Here is a 21,326-nt window from a genome sequence, read left to right as displayed (position 1 = left end):
GGTACTCGTGAAGTGTACCCCTAACACCTTTGCAGAAAGAGTGAGTTCTATATTTGTGCGTCTATACACTAATGTTAGATCTGGAGGAAGAAGACTCATGCCTTTGGTATGAAAAATTACGGCCTTTGTTTTCGCCGTATTTACTTTTAGCTATACCTTCGACGAGGAAGACGAAGTGATTCTTTGATAGAACGCTTGTGCTTTTGTCTCCGCTTTTTCGCTTTGTTTATCTGCATTTCTGGGAGCTGCCGCTCCCTCGATCCTTGCGGCAATGGATGAAGAAATCTCCGAGGACTTTCCCGATGTGCAGCCGTCAGGTCGGCTAGCGTCCAGGAAACGTGGAAGTGCGTCAAGCGATACCGACAGCGAGGCCACTGAGATATGTTCGGACAGCTACGACTCATCGGACGATGACTTCCAGGTCGTGATGAGTAGATCAGCGAAGACTACTGCAGGCATCTTCGTCGCCAAGTGCTTCTACCGTGAAGAGTGCACCGCTGCGCTGGTCGCACACTGTGCTCTTTATGCCCGTGGACCCAGCGACCAATTTGCGGCTCCTCAACAGGCAGGTCCTCTCTTCCTTACTCGAGAGAATCGCACCAAATGAGATTAAAGACGTGCGAATAAACTCGCGGAAAAATGTCCTGGCAGTTGATGTGCTACATCGCAGTGCCCTACAACACCTTCGTAATATAACTGATATCGACAAGGTAAAGGTGCGATCAATGATCCCTACAGGCGGCGATGGCACTGCGGGCGTCATTTATGACGTCGACGTTGCCATTCCTAATGACGACTTGCCAACGCTGATAAAGCCAACGACAGAAGGCAATTTCATTACAAGGATTTCCAAATTGGGAAACACACGCTGTGTGAAGATTTTGTTTGAAGGAGACAGCCTTCCTTCCCACGTCAAAGTAGGACATGTCCGCCATCCAGTACGACCATTCGTACCGAAGCCCCTCCAGTGTTTCAAGTGTTGCAAGATTGGCCACGTGAAGGGTGTCTGCGTGAACAGCGTAGTGTGCCCGCGGTGCTCCGAGTCCCATTCAGAAGACGCCTGCAGCGCACATGTTCTAAAGCGCCCTAACTGCAGTGGTCCTCACAAGGCCTCATCAAAGGATTGCCCGCGGATGCGGAAGGAATTCACGATTCTAAAACGCATGGTGCGGGACAATTCAACGCATCGAGAGGCTGCTACCGCTGTTCGGCGACGTCGGCATCGACACCGAAAACGTTCAAGAAATTCCGCAACTGCGGATAGGTACACGCCAGCTACAGTCAGAAGGGCTGCCGCATCTCCACACTGCGCCACCAAGACAGATACAAGGAAAGCGAACAAAGAGGAGAGGCTCACCCGCCCTGAAGAATGGCCTGAGCTACCGAGGGCACGACTCCCTGCTAAGTTACCTCAAAACGCACCGACTGCAACGCCTTCTGCGACTGTTGAAGCGACGCTGGCTGATGATCTCCAGGTCATCAACATTCTGCGGTCGCTCATGAGTGCCATTCGCGTTATACTTACCAACATGAAGTCTTCGTCTGCGCAAAGCGCACTACAGGTGTTGGACACTTTTAGTCCAGTACTTGCAGCTCTTGGTTAAAATCATGGCTCTCCAGAAGCCGTCGTTTCGTGACGAAGTCCGAAACGCGTCGATATTTCAGTGGAACGCCAGAGGACTGAAGTCACGCATGTCGGACTTTCGACAGTTTGTGTTCACAAACAAGTTCCCGGTCATCGTCATCTGCGAGCCCCTATCAGATAACATCAGACTGTCCGGGTATGAGTGTTTCATGTCCGCCACCCACGGAGAATGCAGCAAGATCATCGTATTCATGCGACGTGATCTTACGTATGTCCATCACCCAGTGTCGCCAGACCAAGAAAACCAATACGTCTGTCTGACAGTGAAGAAAGGCAAGCTCACTTTCACATTAATTGGAGCCTACATATCGCCCTCAAGTCGGTTGGACTGCGAGAGATTACGGCAAATCACCACAGCGACTCCGCAGCCTTTGGTGATTATTGGAGATTTTAATGCCCACCACCATCTCTGGGGAAGTTCTAAGATAAACTCGAGAGGCAGAAGATTAGTGTCATTTGCCTCCAAACAAGAACTGTGCTTGTTAAATGATGGAAGCCCCACCTTTCTACGTGGAACTGCCTACTGTAGCTGCCTGGACCTGACCTTTGTTTCACGCTCCTTCACTAGAAAGGTCAGGTGGTTTCCGGATATAGAAACGTGGGGAAGTGACCACCTACCCACTTATCTTAGGGTTGAAGGGTTGACGGACTCCAGGTTAGCCACCGTCACACAATGTATCGACTGGCCAATGTTCAAATCAATTGTCGAAGACGGCTGTCGTGATGACTTGTCCACTAGCCTAGAGGACATCATAAAAGGTGCCCTAGAGGCTGCGAAACATTCGCTTCTGAGAACGTCTACACGCACCGAATACGACATTGAGCTAGAGAAGCTTCGTGCAATTCGTCGTCGGGCAGAGCGAAGATACAGGCGCACGAAGTCTGTACATGACTTGAGGTTGGCCAGAAGAACTCAAAAGAAAATTCAGCGTCGCATGGACAAACTTGCATCACAAAGATGGAAATCATTCTGCGAATCTTTGGATCCACGAAAACCATTGTCTCACATATGGAGAACTGTTCGTGGTCTCCGTGGAACCCCTCAGCAGCGCCACCCTTTTAAGTCTTTGGCCCTTCACCAACAATGCAGCGAGATTGACGTAGCGGAAGCTTTCTGCAGGAGGATTGCTGGCGAAAGTAGTTGCGCTGGAACATCGACGCTCCGCCACTCACCAATTTCACGCGACTCCCGCATGGATAGTCCTTTCTCCATGGACGAGCTCGAAGCTGCACTGGCCTTGTGCAAGCGTTCATCTTCACCAGGACCCGACGGTATAACCTACCGTGCCCTGTGTAATCTTGGCGATGAGGCTCGAAAAGTGCTCCTGCTCCTGTTCAACAGCTCCTGGCAGACAGGTACGGTTCCCCAAGAATGGAAGACCAGTCGCCTAATTCCACTGCTCAAGCCTGGCAAGTCACCTGTAGACATTGCATCATACCGACCAATTGCGCTTGCCAGTTGCATCGGAAAACTAATGGAGAGGATGGTTCTAGCACGGCTAGAATGGTACCTCGAACATTACCAGGTATATCCAGATGCAGTGGCCGGTTTCAGGCGTGGCCGTTCTTCCATAGACAACGTCATCGACTTGGTGACGTACGTCGAGCACCAGAAGTCCTGCAAAAGATTATCTGCTGCTCTGTTTCTGGATGTTAAAGGAGCGTACGATAACGTAACGCACGAAGCGATTTTCAACGCGTTAGAGGCAGTAGGACTTGGCGGCAAAGTATATTTGTGGATAAGTAGCTATCTACATAAGAGATCCTTTTTCGTACTTACCGAGGATGGCCCGACCTCCCAGCATTACAGTAACCGTGGGGTGCCTCAGGGCGGAGTACTCAGCCCAACGCTCTTCAGTCTAACACTCATTGGACTCACCGACATCCTGCCAGGCACCGTTAGGCTCTCCATCTATGCCGACGACATTTGCATTTGGACGTCGGCTGTGACGCGACTGCAGCTTCGCGCGCGGCTTCAAAAGTCAGCTACTTTAACATCATCCTACCTTAGAGAACAAGGACTTCGTATATCATACGAGAAGTGCGCAGCGGTGGCATTTACCAGGAAATCAATGTCACCATACGTGATATCCGTCGACAGACACATGATCTCGTACAGCACGAGTCACAGATTTTTGGGGGTGGTCCTTGATAAAAATCTCTCCTGGACCCCTCATGTGAATTATGTAAAAAAAAACACCTGACAGGAATTTGCCATATGTTTAAGTTCCTTGCAGGAAAGACCTGGGGAGTGCCAATACACTCTATGCTGCAACTGTACAGGGTCCTCTTTATTGGATTCCTGCGGTACAGCCTACCGATCATGTCCAACACCTGCAGAACTAACCTGAACACAATCCAAAGCATCCAAGCCCAAGCACTCAAGATATGTCTCGGTCTACCGCGGAGTGCGTCAACGACTGAAGTTATTGCAGTCGCTCAAGATTTCACTATTAGAACGCACATTAGCATTGAAACAATGCGTGTGCACATAAGACACTTCGCCAGGACCCCTACCCACCACCTAGCAAGTCTCCCAATAGATAGGCCCCACACGACATTCAGTGCGACTGTCTTCGCGCACCGTGCCTCTTTCAGGTCAGGTTACACACCTGCGGCAAGGCCTTCTATTCCTCCATGGTGCATGCGCCGTACTCAAGTGAACCTTACAGTCCCAGGACTTCAGAAAAAGTCGGACTTGCCATCATCAGCGCTCAAGCAACTAACTTTACTTCTCTTGTACGAGAAATACAGTGACTGCACACACGTCTACACTGATGGATCAACTACCTCAACCAGTTCCGGCGGCGCTGTAGTTATACCAGCAATGGGAATAACCAAGCGGTTCAGGACTTCCCATATCACTACGTCTACAGCTGCAGAGCTCGCGGCTCTCCGCGACGCGCTTCAAGTGATAAATACTGAAAGTCCTAGTAAATGGGCAGTCTTCTGCGATTCAAGGCCGGCCTTGCAATGTGTGCATTCATTTCTCCGACATGGAACTCACGATCAGCTCACGTGCGAAATCGCGGAACTTGTCCATCACTTAAGAGAAAAAGGCCATGATACCTCTTTTCAGTGGATACCAGGTCATTGCGGTATCATTGGTAATGATGACGCCGATAAGGCAGCTCGGACGTCAAACCAAGAAGACCGCTGCGTCCCCATTCCGCTCTCAAGGACCGACGCCGCGAGACAACTTGGCATTCTGGCAAGCACTATCTCCTTAGCAGAGTGGAATACCGTACATACAAGGCGCACAAGACTGCACCGACTAAACCCGTCACTTCAACTCAGACCTCCAGCCGGTGTGCACCGGCGTGAAGCGTCTCTTCTGTGTCGGTTATGGCTTGGAGTGGCCTTCACAAATGCCTACTCAGCACTAATTGGAATAGCTGATAGTCCTGCAAGTGATGTTTGCGCATGCGAGGAGAACATTGACCACATATTGTGCCATTGTCCTCAATTTCAAGCACAAAGACAGTATTTGTCCGACACATTGAGGAAACTAGACGATCGTCCTCTGAGTGAACAGACAATATTAGAGCACCGTCCCGACCGATCATCGGCTCAGAAGGCAGTGAAGGCACTTTTGTGTTTTCTCAGAACTTCTGGTTTGCTCGAGCGACTTTAACTGAAGTGCTATCCGTACACGTACCTACACCTTCTCTCTCCCTTCTTTCTCTTCCCCTTCTCCCTTCCCCCAGTGTAGGGTAGCCAACCAGACTATTGACTGGTTAACATCCCTGCCTTCTTGTATTCTTATCTCTCTCTCTACTTTTAGACAGTTCTCAGTGGACCAATAGGATAGGCTGCGCAAGAAGTCATTTGCCATACTAATTAAATTGGTACAAGAACCGGACGAGATGAAAACACTTGTGTCATCTGCGCAAATTATAAATTTCCTTTTCGTAGATAGAAGTAATATCGTTAGCATATAAGTTAAACAGCAACGGGCCCAAAATGCTACCCTGTGGGACGCCACAAAGTATTTCTTTGGTTACCGATGTATTGTGGCCTACAGAAACAAACTGGCGTCTGTTATTAAGATAAGATTTTAATAATTGAAGTGGAATGCCTCTAATCCCATATTTCTCTAGTTTGTAGAATAAAATGCTGTGAATAATATGATCAAATGCCTGTGTAAAGTCGACAAATATGCCTATTGTTAATAGCTTATGTTCGAAATTCTGCAATATAAATTCCTTTTGATCGAGAAGAGCTAATTCAGTCGACCTGTTTTTACGGAAACCGTATTGAGCATTTGAAATTATCTTGTACTTTTCACAGAACGAAGACAACTGACTTAGAATAATTTTTTCAAGACCTTTTGAAAAAACAGGGAGGATCGAGATCGGGCGATAATTTTTTATATCTAATTTATTTCCCTTTTTAAATAATACTACTACCTTAGCAACCTTCATATTTTCGGGAAATACGCCTGTGGAAATGCACAAATTATAAATACGTGTCAAAATAGGGGCTATATGATATATAACAAATTTTATAGGTAAAATCTGAAGACCATTGGCATCGCAGCTGCCAGATGCCTTGAGTCTTAGGTACACAGAACAAACATCCGAAGGCATGAGTGGCTGAAAAAATATTGTGTTTGCGTTTGGAGTAATGTGCCCATAGTGCGGCATGGGATGATTGAGGTCAACGTCTCTGTGTACAAAATAATCATTGAAAGCGTTTGCCAAATCCTCCTTTACCAACAATCTACCGTTTAAACTAATTTGTTCAGTTGGATCACTCCTCTGATTTCTGTTCATAAGAGCATTTAGTCTATTCCATAGTTTCTTTGAGTCATTCATACAAGACGAAAACATCTGCAGAAAATAAGCATCACGTGCTTTCCGTAGCTCTTTGCTTAATTTGTTACGAAACATTTTAAATGTTTTTAAATCCAGAGGCTCTCGAGTTTTGATGAATTTAGCATATAGTTTGTCACGCTTCTTCATTCTTTTACAAAGAGCATTCGTTAACCATGGCTTTCTGAGGCATTTTTTTCTCCTGTTAACTTTGTAAACAAAATGCTTTTTATACACGGTAACAAACCTGCTAAGAAAAATATTGTACGCTAATTCAGCATCATGTTCCTGTAAAACGTCATCCCAGTTAATTTGCTTCAGCTCTGTTTGAAAAGATGTTAGGGTATCCTCGGTTACTTTCTGGAAGGTTCCGCTTGTGTCTCTGTGCGAGGTGCTAGCTATTCTAGTTTTGACAAACATGCAAATAGGCATATGGTCACTTATAGCACTACTCAAAACAGCACTTACGATACACTGAGGAGAGTAATTCGTTATAAACAAATCAAGCGTAGTTTCCGTATTTTCTGTTATTCTAGTGCTGGAGTGAATTGTATTTAAACAACCATTTGAAATTAATACCCTTTCAAAATCGGACCGGCGTACTGTATCCGTGCCAATGTTTACATTAAAATCTCCTCCAATAATTATGTTTAGGCGGTTTTCATTAGCAAATGATAACAGATCATCAAAAAAATCAAGAAAATGGGCAAGAACACCATCAGGAGGGCGGTAGCATACAGGAAAAAGGTCTTTCTCTGAATGAACACATAACACTTCGTAATCACTCGTTGTACGCGAAAAATTAGGAAGTATATCACAAGGTATAAGGTCAGACATTAATAGGGACACACCACCCCCGCGTCTTGTTAATCTGTTAAGGTAAAATGTTTTCATGTGCGGAAGTTCTAAAATGTGACTGTCATTCGTATACCAGGTTTCGCTTATCATAACAACGTCACACAGCTTATATATCCCCACAAAAAAGCTTTCCAGTTCTTCTATTTTGCTAGAAACGGATTGAGCGTTAATATGAACACAACTAATTCCCTTTTGTTCAGCTTCTATGTGGGCAAAACATTCTTGTTTAGAAACCGACCCTAAGTGATTCATGGTGCTGAAAAAGAAATAAGATCAACAGCAAGGAACATTAGCAAGGAATACTAAGTAAGAGTCGAAAGCTAATCCTCGTGCTTAATGACAACAGCCTGGGCACCATTTTCTTTGCGTACAAGCACATGCCCATTCGCGTGCCATGCATACTTATACCCGGAATGTTTTGCCCATTCCTTAGCGGCAGCCAGAAGCTTTCTAGATCGAGTTGTCATGTTCTCGGCAATAAAAATTTTCATGGAAATATCTCTGAGTGATCGTTTCTTAGCAAGCCAGGCATTTCGCAGTTCCTGACGCGCGAAGCGCACAATTATGCCACGGGTCCTGCCCGACCTAGCTGGCAGCCTGTGTATAGCCACAACGTCCTGCTCCGATAGACATTCGATGTTAAGTTGTTGTGCTATTTCGTTCACCTGAGATAACAAGTTCGTTTTCGTTCTCAAAACCCCCGTCCTAGCTTCGAATAATAGTGAGCTGCCCCGCGAGTTATCAAATAAGAGCTCTCTCTTAATCTCCTGTTTTTGTGACCTATACATTGATAGCGCTGGCTTTCCGAGCATTCTTTCTTCCCACATTTTTCTTTCCGCCTCCTTCACCTCCTTTCCCACACTAGAACCACGTTGGACCCCCTCCTTCGGTTGTAGGTATCTATTCCTCAGCTTCCTCGTTCTGAGTGTCCACTTTGTGTTCAAACTTTTCATGTACATATATTTGTACGCTTTTCCTGCCCACCTTTTTTCCTCCAGTGCAGGGAGTCTCTGTTCAAATTTGAGTTTACTTATTGCCTCTCTACCTTCGAATGACGTCCATCCCATGTCCCCCTGCACTCCCTCATTAGGGGTGTTCCCGTGTGCTCCTAAGGCCAACCTGCCTACACTTCTCTGTCTCGTTTCCATGCATGCCTGAACTTCCGATTTCATGCACAGTACTGAATTTCCGAATGTGAGGCCAGGTACCATAACCCCTTTCCATACGCCCCTAACCACCTCCTACCTATTATAGTTCCAAAGTTCCTTGTGTTTCATTACAGCTGAGTTCCTTTTCACTTTTTCAATCATAATTTCTTCCTGTTCTTCCAAGTACTTTTTGCCCTCGTTTAGCCATATGCCCAAATACTTGTATTTTTCAACATGATCAATCTTAGTGCTTTGTATTTCCAATGGTTCCCCCCTTTCTTCATTGTATACTATCCACCCACCCTTTGTAAATATAGGTTTACCGGGGGAATACGGCAGAGTAACGTAGTAATCATAACCTCTATGTTTCTTGGTGGGCACCACTGAGTTTTCCTGAGAAATATGATATGTGGGAGTTCTATCATAGATGTTATTGATAATTCGAGAGAATTTCTACGTATGGAAAATTCCTGGTACCTGATCACAATTATGTACGCCGATACTGGGAGAATATAAATTATTGGTCCATTCATGGATGCTCGTGCTAAGGAATAGGCCATTTCATTTAAATATAACCCGCAGTGGACCTGATACCCAAAATGGTCTAATAAGACTTAGCTACGTGGGAGGTATGATAGAAACGCTTTTAAGATTGGAAAATTTCATGAAGCTGTAAGTGAGGAATAGATAGTTTGCGCAACGCAAGAATCCGTTACCAAAAGCTCAGCTTCAAAAACGGGAGTAATATATGGAAGATTCTTGTTGTTGTTGTTGCCTGGGACGTCCCATGCATAGTGTGCACTTCGCTCCTTGCTCCACAATTGGCTGCTTCTGTAGCCGATTTCTTCACTTCAAGCCTTTTGTTCTGCTTCTATATTCGGGCGCCTACTCAGTGGTCCATACCCACTCTGGGTGATCGGCCAAGAATATCCACATACCTAAGGAAACATGCCCAGTTGCACATGAGCAGGGGCACAAGTCGTATATTTGGCAAGACATCGGAAGCCAACACCCACAGAGTGCGGGAAAGAAGCAAAGAAGGCTTCGCTCTAACAATGCTAAACGTGGATCGCGCAAAATAGACACGGGGACGAAAACGAGACGGTACGAGCGGTGTTCGTCCCTTCTCGTTTTCGCCCCCGTGTTGCTTTTGCACTGTTCACATTTGGTATGGATTACCAGCTAGCCCAGTCAGCCACCTTACTAAGTCATTTCAATAACAATGACCAATTTGTGAAGTTTCGTTTCGCTCAAGCTAACTCAAACTCTTCGTCGCTGGTGAAGATTGTGCGCACGAAGACCTGTTTCTCTCGAGCTGTTCAATCTGATACCCTTGCGCAACGCCTTCACATATAAAATATAATCTAAAGAATAAGCGACCGTTGCAATAAAAGACACTAGGGGGAACAGAGTAATGAAAGAAGTCGTCACTGATTTCTTCAAGGGTTGTACCAACCACTACCACGCAGTATTGTCTATATAGGCTCTCGATAGCGTCGCTTAGAATTGAAAGTTTAAATCCAAGTTGGTTTTATTTCTTTATTCTTTTTTCTCAGCCTGAATATTTCCTCTGGAATAGACAGGCGTCATACTTTCGAAGAAGTCGATGACAAAAACTGACAAAAACATGACAAAAACAGAGAGAAGCGTAAATGGAAAACGTTGTATCGCTGCCACGCGTCGGGATACGGCCATAAGTGCACGTTTGACCTTGTATTTCCCTCCGGAAGTATGCCTCAGGAAAACAGTTTTCATGTAGCAATAGCAAATTTTTTTTTTTGCTTTGACCAGCAGGTTTAAAAACTGATGATGCGAATTCAACTGTACCTTATTTAACTCCTCAGCAAATCCTTCTGACAACCAATGCCGCTGCGCTTTACCTGACACGCACAATGCTGATATGCCGCCTTCGCTTCTGCTATGCAGAGGACCAGGCAGCCCCGTCGACGCCTATGCTTGACAGCGGTGAAGATAGCTACATCGTAGACACGTCGATGCCTCCCTGTGCCGTCAACGACTCGGCGCAGCGACTTGTCGGCATTTCCGTGGAGACCTTCGTACTCGACATGCTCAAGCACGCCGAGGTGAGTATACGCTCACAACCGTCAGCTACCGCTTAGAGATCCATCACGGTGCGAGAGTCATTTCCCCTCCTCTGCTTTCGGGCTCTGATTGCGTGGTTGTTGGCAAGCAGTGTTGCTACTTTAGCGATGTTGTTGCTAGATTTAGCGAGTTTCTTGTCTCTTTAGCTACATATTTTTCCATTTTGCGACCAGCGACGTTTTTCAGTGACGTGACAGAACAAGTGGAAAGATTTCAGTGACGTCAAAGTTCGGAAAGTTGCTTGGAAAATAGTCTATCGGAACGGTTATGATGAGAAATCGTCAAATGGCACATTCAAGGAAAAAGCCGGCTTCTAGCTGTCACCTGGACAAGCGAAAAACGGCACCTAAATTCCCATTGGCTGCGACGGCACGTCACGTCCGCGATTCGATGGAGCCATGGAGGAAAGAAACAAAATAGGAGAGGAGAGGCCCTGACGTCACGTTTTTGAAGCGGCAAATGCAGCCATGTTGGTGTGCCATCTCCCTTCGCGCCTCCAATCAGCTCGCCGGAGCAGATAAGTGCTAGCTTTGAACTTGCATTGCTACGAGCCACTGGAAGTGTGTGCAGCTGACGAGCGTCAGAACAAGGCCTACGAAACTTACGTAAGAGTTTTAGTGAAGCAGACGCGCTCCTGTGCTTTCTCGTGGCCTGAAAAAGGCGACGACGATCAGCGCGCGATTACTTGAATGTGTCTTTTGCTGAATAAGCGGGAAGAAAGGGAGTTAACCGAGGGGCCCGATTTTTATTAATCATATCATAAGAAGCCAACAAACAATGACACAAAGGACAACACAGGGGAAATTTCTTGTACTTGCTAATTGAATTAAAGAAATGATAAATTAATAGAAATGTCAGTGGACGAAAAAACAGCTCGCCGCAGGTGGGGAACGATCCCACGTCTTCGCATTACGCGTGCGAAGCTCTACCGATTGAGCTACCGCGGCGCCGTTTTCCCATCCACTTTTCTTTTTTGTGGTATTTACGTTTTACTACTACAACTAACCTTGGGATTGTTAGCCATCGCCACCACTCACAACCATGGCGGTAGCTGTGGAACATCCTTTCCGCCGCAGGCGTCACGAGTACTTGATCTTTTTCGGTGAAGGCAACTAGTCAATAAACCCACACGTGCTACCTGAAGGCAGCAATGTCGCCGGATTCCAGAACCTCGTTATTTAATAAGCGGGAAGAAAAAGGGTTAACCGAGGGGCCCGATTTTTATTAATGATATCATAAGAAGCCAACAAACAATGACACCAAGGACAATACAGGGAAAATTTCTTGTACTTGCTAATTGAATTAAAGAAATGATAAATTAATGAAAATGTCAGTGGACGAAAAAACAGCTTGCCGGAGGTGGGGAACGATCAAACGTCTTCGCATTACGCGTGCGATGCTCTACCAATTGGGCTACTTCCGGCCCAGCTGGCACTGTACAGTATTCTTAGAGTAAAAGTGATTTGCCTGGATAGCACTTGCGCGGAATCAAATCGTTTTTGTTACTGCAAAGCCAGAAGGTTAACTTTCGAGTATGAACAGGTTCATTCTGACATGTTTTGGGTTCCAGTTGCCTGGAACCCAAAACCAGAACCAGAACCAAGTTGCCAATTCCAGTTGATAACCGTGGCACGTTCGGACGTAGTGCACAACGTCAGCGTATAGAAATGGCACCGGAACATACGATTCCCGGAGTACGCGTGCGCCCTCTGGGCGCATCTACTACAGTCCACCCGTGAACAAATATGCTGTGTTCGCGAAACACTCGCAAGAAAGCCAAGCCTGGCAGCTATCGCAACGCAAACAGATGTACGCGTAGTAAAACGGTAAAAGCTTTGAGAAGGAATTAGGAGAAGGATTATCGTGACCTTGAGCGCAAAAAATCGCCCAGCCTTCCCTTCTCCATTCACTTCTGCTTTTTAAATCTTCATTAAACAGATCCGAGCATGTCCGCGGTGTCTTTTATGCCTTGTGCAGTGTATAGTTGTGTCGAGAGGTTTGCGGCACTGTCCACAATGTCCACGAAACAACTGTCCTGCCACCAGGCCTACCTTGGTAATCCCCATAAAGAACCTACTAAATTTTTCTGCCTTTCGTTCAGCTGCCGCCTTTCTCTTGCACCGCAAACACTGAGGCCGTGTTTCGCACTGGAACTGCTCTCCAAAACCGCGAGTCAACAAGGGAAGCGCGCATCCTCCCCCGCCGCCAGTGATGGCCGCTGATTTGTGTCGGAAGGATTCTACAGTGGGCTTATCGCCTAAGCCCACGGACGGCGGAGGAACGGCGCGGTCTCATTTTGATGCCCCCTTCGCGCCCTGTGCTCCCAGCCAGGGTCGAGGCGGCCTCCAAGGGCCTTGCCGAGTCACGCAAGGCACTAGCTGCTCGCTGCTGCTTGACCCCGTGTAGCGCCCTCCTCCGCTCGTACTTCCCCCTCGCCGGGCGGCGTTGTGCAAAAGACATTCGCTCACATGGGCAGCGTTAATGACCTGCTTAATAACGCGGCCACTATATAGAACCACGTGCGGGTTGGCGCCTTTTGTGCGCGACTCTCCCTGCCTCGTGGTTATTATTTCCCTGGCCGCGGGGGAGAGCGGCCGTTAATCTTTGCCGGGCCGTATAGAACGCTCACGCCGCTAGTGGCTCCTGTCTCTCGGTTCCCCAAGCCTGGGTTTCGCTCCCTTCGCCTCCCTGGAACTGTTTGCTGTGCTCGCGCCCACCCATTCCTTCCCTCCTGTTAGTTGCCAGCACCGCAGAGCGTACGCTGCAACGAGAGAACAAAGAACTGGGAAACAGATGCTCGCAAAACTCAAAGAAGGGTACAACGCGACGCGTGTGTACTGGCAGGAGCATGCACACGAGCGAAGCCACCGTAATGAACAGCATCGGGCGAGCGTGCCGGGCCGCGGGCGTGTTCGGAATATGAACAGGAAACACTTCCGTCAATGAGCATCGCTCGTGCGCCTGCCGCATAAACGTCACTTTAGACCCGAAAAATTAATTTGTCAAGAGCACTGCCAGCGTGACGGCTTCATTTTCTTCTTTTAGATGTCCCTCTCTGTTCTATGCTCCTTCTTTAGCTTCGGAGTAAGGACGTTGTAGCTGATAGAAGGTGAGCCAATAGCGTTGGCCCTGTTACTTTCTTTATTCAAAGTGTTATAAGAAAAGCCTTCTTCTGCTCATAGCTAGTAACAAATATTGACTGAACGATGCGCGATTTCAACAAAGCATCTTTTCCGGCACCTTAACATGCCTAGAAATTAGGTTCAAGCAATAACACCATGCCGCTGATATGTTACCTGCCCCAAGACAGGGTTCTTTAATGCGATAGCATCATACAGGCTGAAAGTGGGCCATCGAAGTTGTACTCTAGTTTGTAAAAGGGAGTGAGTTGGTCGATCCAGATACCACTACAGGCTCTGTTTCTCTTGCGGGTTTTAAGAACAACATTCGGTCTCAGTCCATCTATAGGAGGTATGTCGCCGGAGGAGCGACTCGCGGGGTGAGAGCGATGGAAGGATAAGAACCCGCAGTGGTGTGTCGTAAGAAGCACGTGACAGGACGAGCGGCAGTGATTGTACGAGTGTCCGGTGGGCACGTTATAGCGTGCAATGCTCTCCATCATACTGTGGAGAACCATAATGTGCTCTCAAGACAGAGAGAATGGCAAGCGTGCCGAATTTTGATAGAGGACAAGTGCAGATATGAAAATCCCGACTCCCTTGAAGACATGATCATACAAGCGCTTCAGGCTTCTACGCGGACGTATACAGCATCTACAAGACGCGCAGGTTTGGACCAAGAATTGGAGAGGCTTCCGACGATCCGCCGGCGGCCGAGAGATGATATAGGCATACTAAGTCCATTTATGACCTGAGGGAAGCTTGACGCATTCAAAAGAAAGTTCAGCTTCAGATGAACAAACTTCAGGACCAAAGATGGAAAGGCTTCTACGAATCGCTCGACCCTCGCAAGCCGTTATCGCCCGTGTGGAGAACTCTTCAGGGTCCTCGCTCCCTTCTACAACAACGTCGTCCTTTCACAGCGCTGGCTCAACATCAAAGTCGTCCAGAGCTTGAGGTCACGGGAGAATTTTATGCGAAAATTACTTGCGACTTCTTTCTTTTGGCGGACTTCTCACTACATGAAGTTGCCGTCACGAGAGATTAAAGCATGGAAGTGCCTTTCTCTATGGAAGAACTACAAGCGGCCTTGGTTTAGTGCAGGCGGTCGTCATCACCCGGTCCCGGTGGTGTGTCCTACGCTGCCTTAAGGCACCTAGTTTCAACAGCACAATGCTGTCTTCTGGATATCTTTAGTCAATCTTGGTACGACGGCACAGTCCCCGATGAGGGGAAGTGTAGCCGACTGGCGCCTCTACTGGAGCCTGGGAAGCTTTCGCTGGGCCTTACCTCGTACCGGCTGATTGCACTTGCGAGTTGAATCGGTGAGGTCATAGAGAAGACGTTGTTGACACGTATGGAGTGGTATCTCGAATACTGTAACTCTTACCTTGAGGATATGGCTTGTTTTCGACATGGACGTTCTTCAATTAACAGCGGCATTTGTCTTGTGACTTCCGTGCAGCAACAAAAATCTATGAAGCGCCTCTCTTTGACACTCTTCTTAGACATAAAATGCGCCTACGACAACGTAGCCCACGAAGCCATTCTCCAAGCTCTTGAGGCTGCAGAACTTGAATGCCACGTCTTTAGCTGGATTAGGTGCTATCTCTCACGGAGATCTGTGTTTGTCCTTACAGAATATGGCCCGACAAATAGACCTATCTCCAGTCGTGGTGTCCCACAAGGCGCTGCGTTCAGCCCGACTCTTTTCAATCTCGTTCTAGTGGGGCTCGCCGAAACGCTACCACAAACGGCTAATGTGTCGCTCTTCGCTGACTATGATTACAAAGACGGCGCCGAATAAAACAATACACGAAGAAGGGGGACACGAGACAGCACGTAGGCGCACTAACAATTGAGTGTTTTATTTCTTGACATAGTGAAGGGCTAGCAAACCTATCCTCTCCTACCATTCAGCTCATTCAAAAGTAATAAAACGAGGCATCATTCAATCATGTTTAACCAACGCACTTAATAAGTCATGCGTACATCAGCTGCAAAGCAGTTTTCATTGTCAGGTCAGCCGCCTCAATGGGGCAAGTTATCCTCACCATGTGATCGTATCTGTTGCGGTAAAAATGCTCAAACAGCTCAAGCAACCTAGCGCTGTAAACCAGGGTCGAGCAGGCCCTTCTGAAACCAGATGTGCCATTATTCCATATGTTCACGGGCACTGACAATTAATATCTCGGAAATGGTGTAGTCCAGAGAATTCGTTCCAAGCGGTTACATCTTGTGAACTCACCGGCTGTAATTCGTAAATAGTAATATTGGAGCTAAATTAATTGATTTAGAAATTAAGTTGTGGAATTATGTTAACTATACAATTAATAGTTGTGATTTCTCGTAAATGTAATGTCTACTTCGTCGAGTAATGTAGCTCAAAGGTTAGAATTCTGCTATCTGTCAAAGGCATATTTTTTTAAAATTTGGTCCAGCTCAAAAAAAAGCACCGTTGATATCTGGTCAGTGCGTAGAAAGTTATATAGCGACATCTGTATAGTATGTTATGCATCAACAGCTCTGATTATGTGTATCTGGCTTAAGGGCAACATGCAAAAGGCAGTCGTTATGTTATTGTGTTGCAATTGACCATAGGTGAAGTTGTAAACTCGCGGACACCAGCAGTACATCATAATGTCATAACTAACATCTGATCGTGAGGTAGGACAAAACGTCCCGCGGGCGTCGATAAGTAAGCGCCGAATGATAGGATCAAGTTATGCTATCGCTCTGCAGTCACTTAAGTGACGCCTGAGTACCTGTGAGTTCCTTTCTCTTTTTTTTCTTTTAACTATAAGTACTGAGATGGTGTGTTGGACTAAGCTTGTTAGCTTCACCTGTCACGCATCTCCTCGTCGAACAAAAACAAAAGCAGTACTTGCTGTGTGTTTCAGCCAAGGTGACGAAGAGTCATAACGAAGGCACAACAGAGACTAAATAGGCAACGTTATTGCAAACTAGTTTTTCGCAAGCGTACAGGTACAAGTTGGGAAATAATGATAATTATTTAAGTATTACATATCCTGACTGGCGTTGTAGGGAAAAGATTCGGGAAAAATGATGCAGTTTCTCAGGTAAAGCCTGTTTTTCCTCAAGTGAGGTTAATTTACAAGGTGCCATGAGTATAACACGACTCATCAAATTTTCGTGTCGGAAATGTGCGGCGAAATACATTAGGTGTTCCAGATATTATTTTTCCAGTATTCCTTTCTTGATCACTGTGGACAAAACTGGTAGAATCCCTGATCCATTCCGCGGCACAGTTTAGAGACATTTATCTCGAGAGTGATGCTTGTTTCAGAATTACTGGTCAGGTTTCCTGAAGTAACCAATAAAAAAGGGAATTAGTATATTTGTATAATTAGTAGTTCTTTCTTAGCGCAAGATTCCTCCCGCTAGTCCCGACTAATATTGCATTTCTTAAAATAATAGCTTTTGCTTTTTTTCGACACTACATTAAGCCACACACAAGAGAGAGAACTAGTTCATCCCAATTAAAATTGTTTTAAAGTATGAAGAGACACACCCTTCCCTTCCTTGCTGATTTTCCGTACGTCTGCGGGGGTCAGAAAAAAAGTATGCAGGTGTATTAAAGCAAAACGAGGTGCGTAAGATTTCGCAACTGGAATACATATTTCTTCGCCACTTGTCTTTTCAGAGCCTGACCTGTTCCGTTGGAAAAAAGACCGTGCCTCCACAGCATAAGTCTTTCCTTGACTTCTGTTTCGACCCAGTCAGTAAGTACACAAGAGAACTCACGTTCTATTTCGGTATCTGTCTTACTTTCTGCATCGATTCCTCGACTGAAGTGCGAAGAGACGACAACGAACACCTAGGCTTTTTCATTTATTCAAAGCTCGCAAGTACCACCTCTAGAAAACGCTTCCGTTGGGAATATAGCAAAGATTGTCATTGTTCTTTAACGCGGTGTACCCATACCGTAAATGTCATTCGGTACAAAGGAGCACCAAGTGTGGGGCAAACACAATGAAAGGCACGAAGTTTTTCATTCTCTTTGTAACTAATTTCTCGTCTGAGCAAGCAAAACATTTTCATGCCAGCATTCCTTAGGTAAACGCATGTTGTATATGTGAGGGCAAAAGGCAAACGCTGTTCTTTTAAAATCGGACAATCTGATCGCACAAATCATCTGTAGGGCCCAGCGGGCTGGCGCTGTTGCTACATTTAAAAATATCTGTCATTCTATGTTGCTTTCTTGTTCGTCTGGCCCTACTTAGATATCGCACACAGAAGGGAGGCGGAGCTTGCGATTGAGACGTCACCCAGCTTAGCTGAAAAACGGCTGCGAGAAATCTTTATGATTTCAAACACTTAATTTGCCTGTGGGTTTAGTGGCCTCACTTATATGCCTCAAATAAAGTTTTGAAATGCACTAAACGCCTTGGATGCTGTTGTTCTGCCACGGTATTGCAGTTTTCTTTTACTTTCTCTTACGTCGCGCATCGACTAGAAACTCAAGCCTGTATTCTCAAAAAGCGCTTACGTTAGAATGGTTCGTAAGAACAACTTCCAGCCAATCCTGCTGCTGGACATATTATAAGTGAAGGCGGCTGACCAATGGCTAAGTGAATTCGGCCCCTTGTTCTTAGATAGCCTAGTATGTGCCTGGTCAATGAGCACTCGCCGAAACTGACAAGGGTTATCGGCTGGTGCACAACGGGTTTGTTGTTACACCAAAGGTAGGTGTTATCGGTAGTCGGTATCAGCACTCGCGGTCATGGACTTAAGGCAAAGGCTGGAAGTGTACGCACTCGGCGCTGACCTCCGCAGTGCGTGTACCTTCTTTGCTTTCGCCCGTAATTTGAGGGTATGTGTTCCTAAAACGAAGCGCGAACTGGTCCAGAGCTTTGTATTACTCCTGTTTGCAAGCTTCAGGCGGGCAATAGACTCCATTTAAATTGCTCGTGCAGTTTACCGCAAGAATCTTCAAAACCATAATTTCTGCTACGGAGCTTGATCCCGGTCAAGTTGTGGACATTTGTGTGTGTGCGTGCGTGCGTGCGTGCCTGCGTGCACGCGCCGTAAGCTGGCGATGTTCCTTCGGTATAGTCATTCCATGCGCAGCGAACCGAATGCGGTGCCAGAAGCTTCATTGGGTTCTGTGTTTTTCCTAGTGGGAGTAGTGGTCATCCGAATAACTGTCATCTGCCGTGGCACGGCGCAAACTTTGAGCGTAGAGTCACGGGAGCTTGGCTTTCCCACGCCCTGCTCTAGCCGATTTGTCATGCAGAAACTGATACAAAAGCCTCGCATGTACAAGTTTTACAATCTTCACACGAGTATACAACAGCTCCAAATCAATATTGCAAAAACCTGCATTCACTAACAGAATACTTAAATATGTAATTACAACCAACAAGTCTTCTATAATAAACTGACTCACATCTAACCAATATAACTCTAAATGCTTCCAGACCTAACGCAGGCGTATTTATACCTAGTCCACGAAGTCTCCTAACAAGTAGTTGCTTCATTTTTAACTGGACCAACGATGGCACTCAGTTGTATGCTCGTACGTCAGTCCGCTACCTGCACTAGTCTTTGGGAACAGCTGTAGATGCACAACTGAAAGGCAGCTCCGTGTGATTTTTCTCCAAATACAAAGCGGTGACACAGCAGGTGTTCGTGACTATAAGTTTGCCTTTGAACATCTGTCGTTTGCGAAATCATTGCGAAAATCACGCCTACCCGAAAATAGATGAGACGCAAAGCTGCCGATCTTGCGCGACACACGCCCACGGCCACGGGGGTAACTTGAAAGGCGACAGATCATTGCGTGCGCCCGCCACAACAATCTGTCCGTCGTCCTCCAAGCACAGCAACCGCATACGCCAAACTTCTCATTCGGCGTCCGCGAACGATATTCCCGTTCCCCTCTTAGCGTCATATAAACATTCGGAGGCAGCTTCATTCTCTGTATAATACTCCCGACAAACTGTATGCAAGGAGGAGCGATAGTAGTAGTACATGCAGTGGCTTGCACAGAAATTCCGTTTAGACGAGCCGAGACGATTGGATAGAGTGAGAAGAAAGTGTGTCGTTCGGTGCCGTCGGATCCCGGCGTATTGCTTTCCCTTGTGGCTCGATTCTTTTGACGTCGCGTGCGAATGGGGAGAGTTTAAATTCGCCCCGTACACGGCTTGAAAAGTGCGAGTACGTTGTCGAAGGATTGAGCACTGCCGGGGAGCTTACTTCTTGCAAAAGAGTACGCGCAGATTCTGTGACAATAGTGAACCGCTTGTAACGCGTTTGCACCAAGCATCATCTACTGAGGCGACTTTAGCTGGTTCTATAAAGTCCATCCGCGATTTGATTGACACGGACGGCCTTCAGAGAACCAGCTAATGTAGCACATAGCATACCGTTTCCAAATCCTTATCGAAATGTGAGCTTAGAGGTGTGTTGCGCACTTGCGTAAATAACTTGACAATAAATGATAACTATGATTTATCTGAGACCGCAGTTGTATGGCGACGCTTTAAGATAATTATCACATGCGTATTCAAAATGTAAAATGTTGTTTCATTGACTTGTAGCGCGCGGGCTTATAATAGTTGTTTGTTATCCACAGTATGGTTGCTGAAAGTCTGCGTTATGGTGTAAGAGTGCAAACGAATATCAAGAAGAAATGACTGCACCATAAGGAAAGTTTACTCTTCACATTGTTTCACACAATTTGCTCAACAAAAAGATGAACTAACTAGCCCAGCAACAAGTATAGATTAGAAAAGTATTCGCGTTTTATCTATCGCCCGGCTTGCCCACTGGAAACATTAATACTTGGGAGAATACTAGGGCAGAAAAGGAAGAGACGAGAAAAGAACCCGAAAAATAACACATCATTTATTTTCTTCCTACTAGCCATTTCTCAGAAGGGTGTTAGACCAAACAACAAGCTCAATTTCCCAGGCTCCGTGCATCACTTTGACGCACGCACTGTCCAAATCATTTGGTGGGATAATCTGAATCTCGCCCAGCTATACTTGACATTCAGGTCGAAATGATTAAATATGAAAGAGCGAAAATACATTTGAAAAAATAATATACAAATGCACACAAAGCAGATTAATCGAGAAGCAATTTACAAACTATGGTTGACGCTGATAAGGCTGATAACGTACGAGAGCACTTCAGGCACCTTTGTTTCTCGTGACACCGATGTAACGCGCCAGTCATCTCCCCCAACGTTTCCGCAGCTCCACGTTCTTGTTCAGAGTACAGTGTTTAAGGCAGTCCTTGAGGTTGCGAACAGTTTGTTTATCCAAACTGCGTAGTCAACAACCCCGTTAACATCGGAGGTGTAGCACGGCGGCTCACTGGCCGATCTCATTTTGGGCACAAGGAAAGTGAGTTGTATAAGTGCCGCTTTTAAAAACTCCATGCAGAAATGCTTGATCAAGACTGTCCAGGTCAACAGCCTATCATTGTTCCTCACCGTAATTTCACTCAACGGTCAATTTCTAGTTTAATGACTGTTTGTGCTGCATTCTGTAATGCGTGCTACGTGTGCTTGGCTTTTGGTGCCATTTATTTTTTTTTATTTATTTATTTTTCTGCACGTCCGGACAACTGAAAAGAAAAAGATTCGACTAAGCAAAAGCCGAGTTTCCTA

General features: G+C 46.2%; 1 protein-coding gene and 1 non-coding gene across 2 annotated transcripts in view; one reads left to right on the top strand and one right to left on the bottom strand.

The window, feature by feature from the left end:
- LOC129387972 (uncharacterized) overlaps positions 1-21,326 on the top strand; it is a 95,847-nt gene that overhangs the window by 64,432 nt on the left and 10,089 nt on the right. The window contains exons 4-5 of the mRNA XM_055077864.2: positions 10,392-10,549; positions 17,352-17,430. Of these exons, the coding sequence (XP_054933839.1) occupies positions 10,392-10,549; positions 17,352-17,430 (237 nt within the window). The remainder of the gene's footprint in view (positions 1-10,391; positions 10,550-17,351; positions 17,431-21,326) is intronic.
- Positions 11,444-11,515, bottom strand: TRNAT-CGU (transfer RNA threonine (anticodon CGU)). The gene has a single exon. It is a non-coding gene; the product is annotated as a tRNA-Thr (tRNA).

The sequence above is a fragment of the Dermacentor andersoni genome, chromosome 1 (genome assembly GCF_023375885.2).
Source record: "Dermacentor andersoni chromosome 1, qqDerAnde1_hic_scaffold, whole genome shotgun sequence".
Lineage (NCBI taxonomy): Eukaryota > Metazoa > Arthropoda > Arachnida > Ixodida > Ixodidae > Dermacentor > Dermacentor andersoni.
The sequence above is the reverse complement of the archived record's forward strand: the minus strand, read 5'-3'. Positions and strand labels throughout refer to the sequence as shown.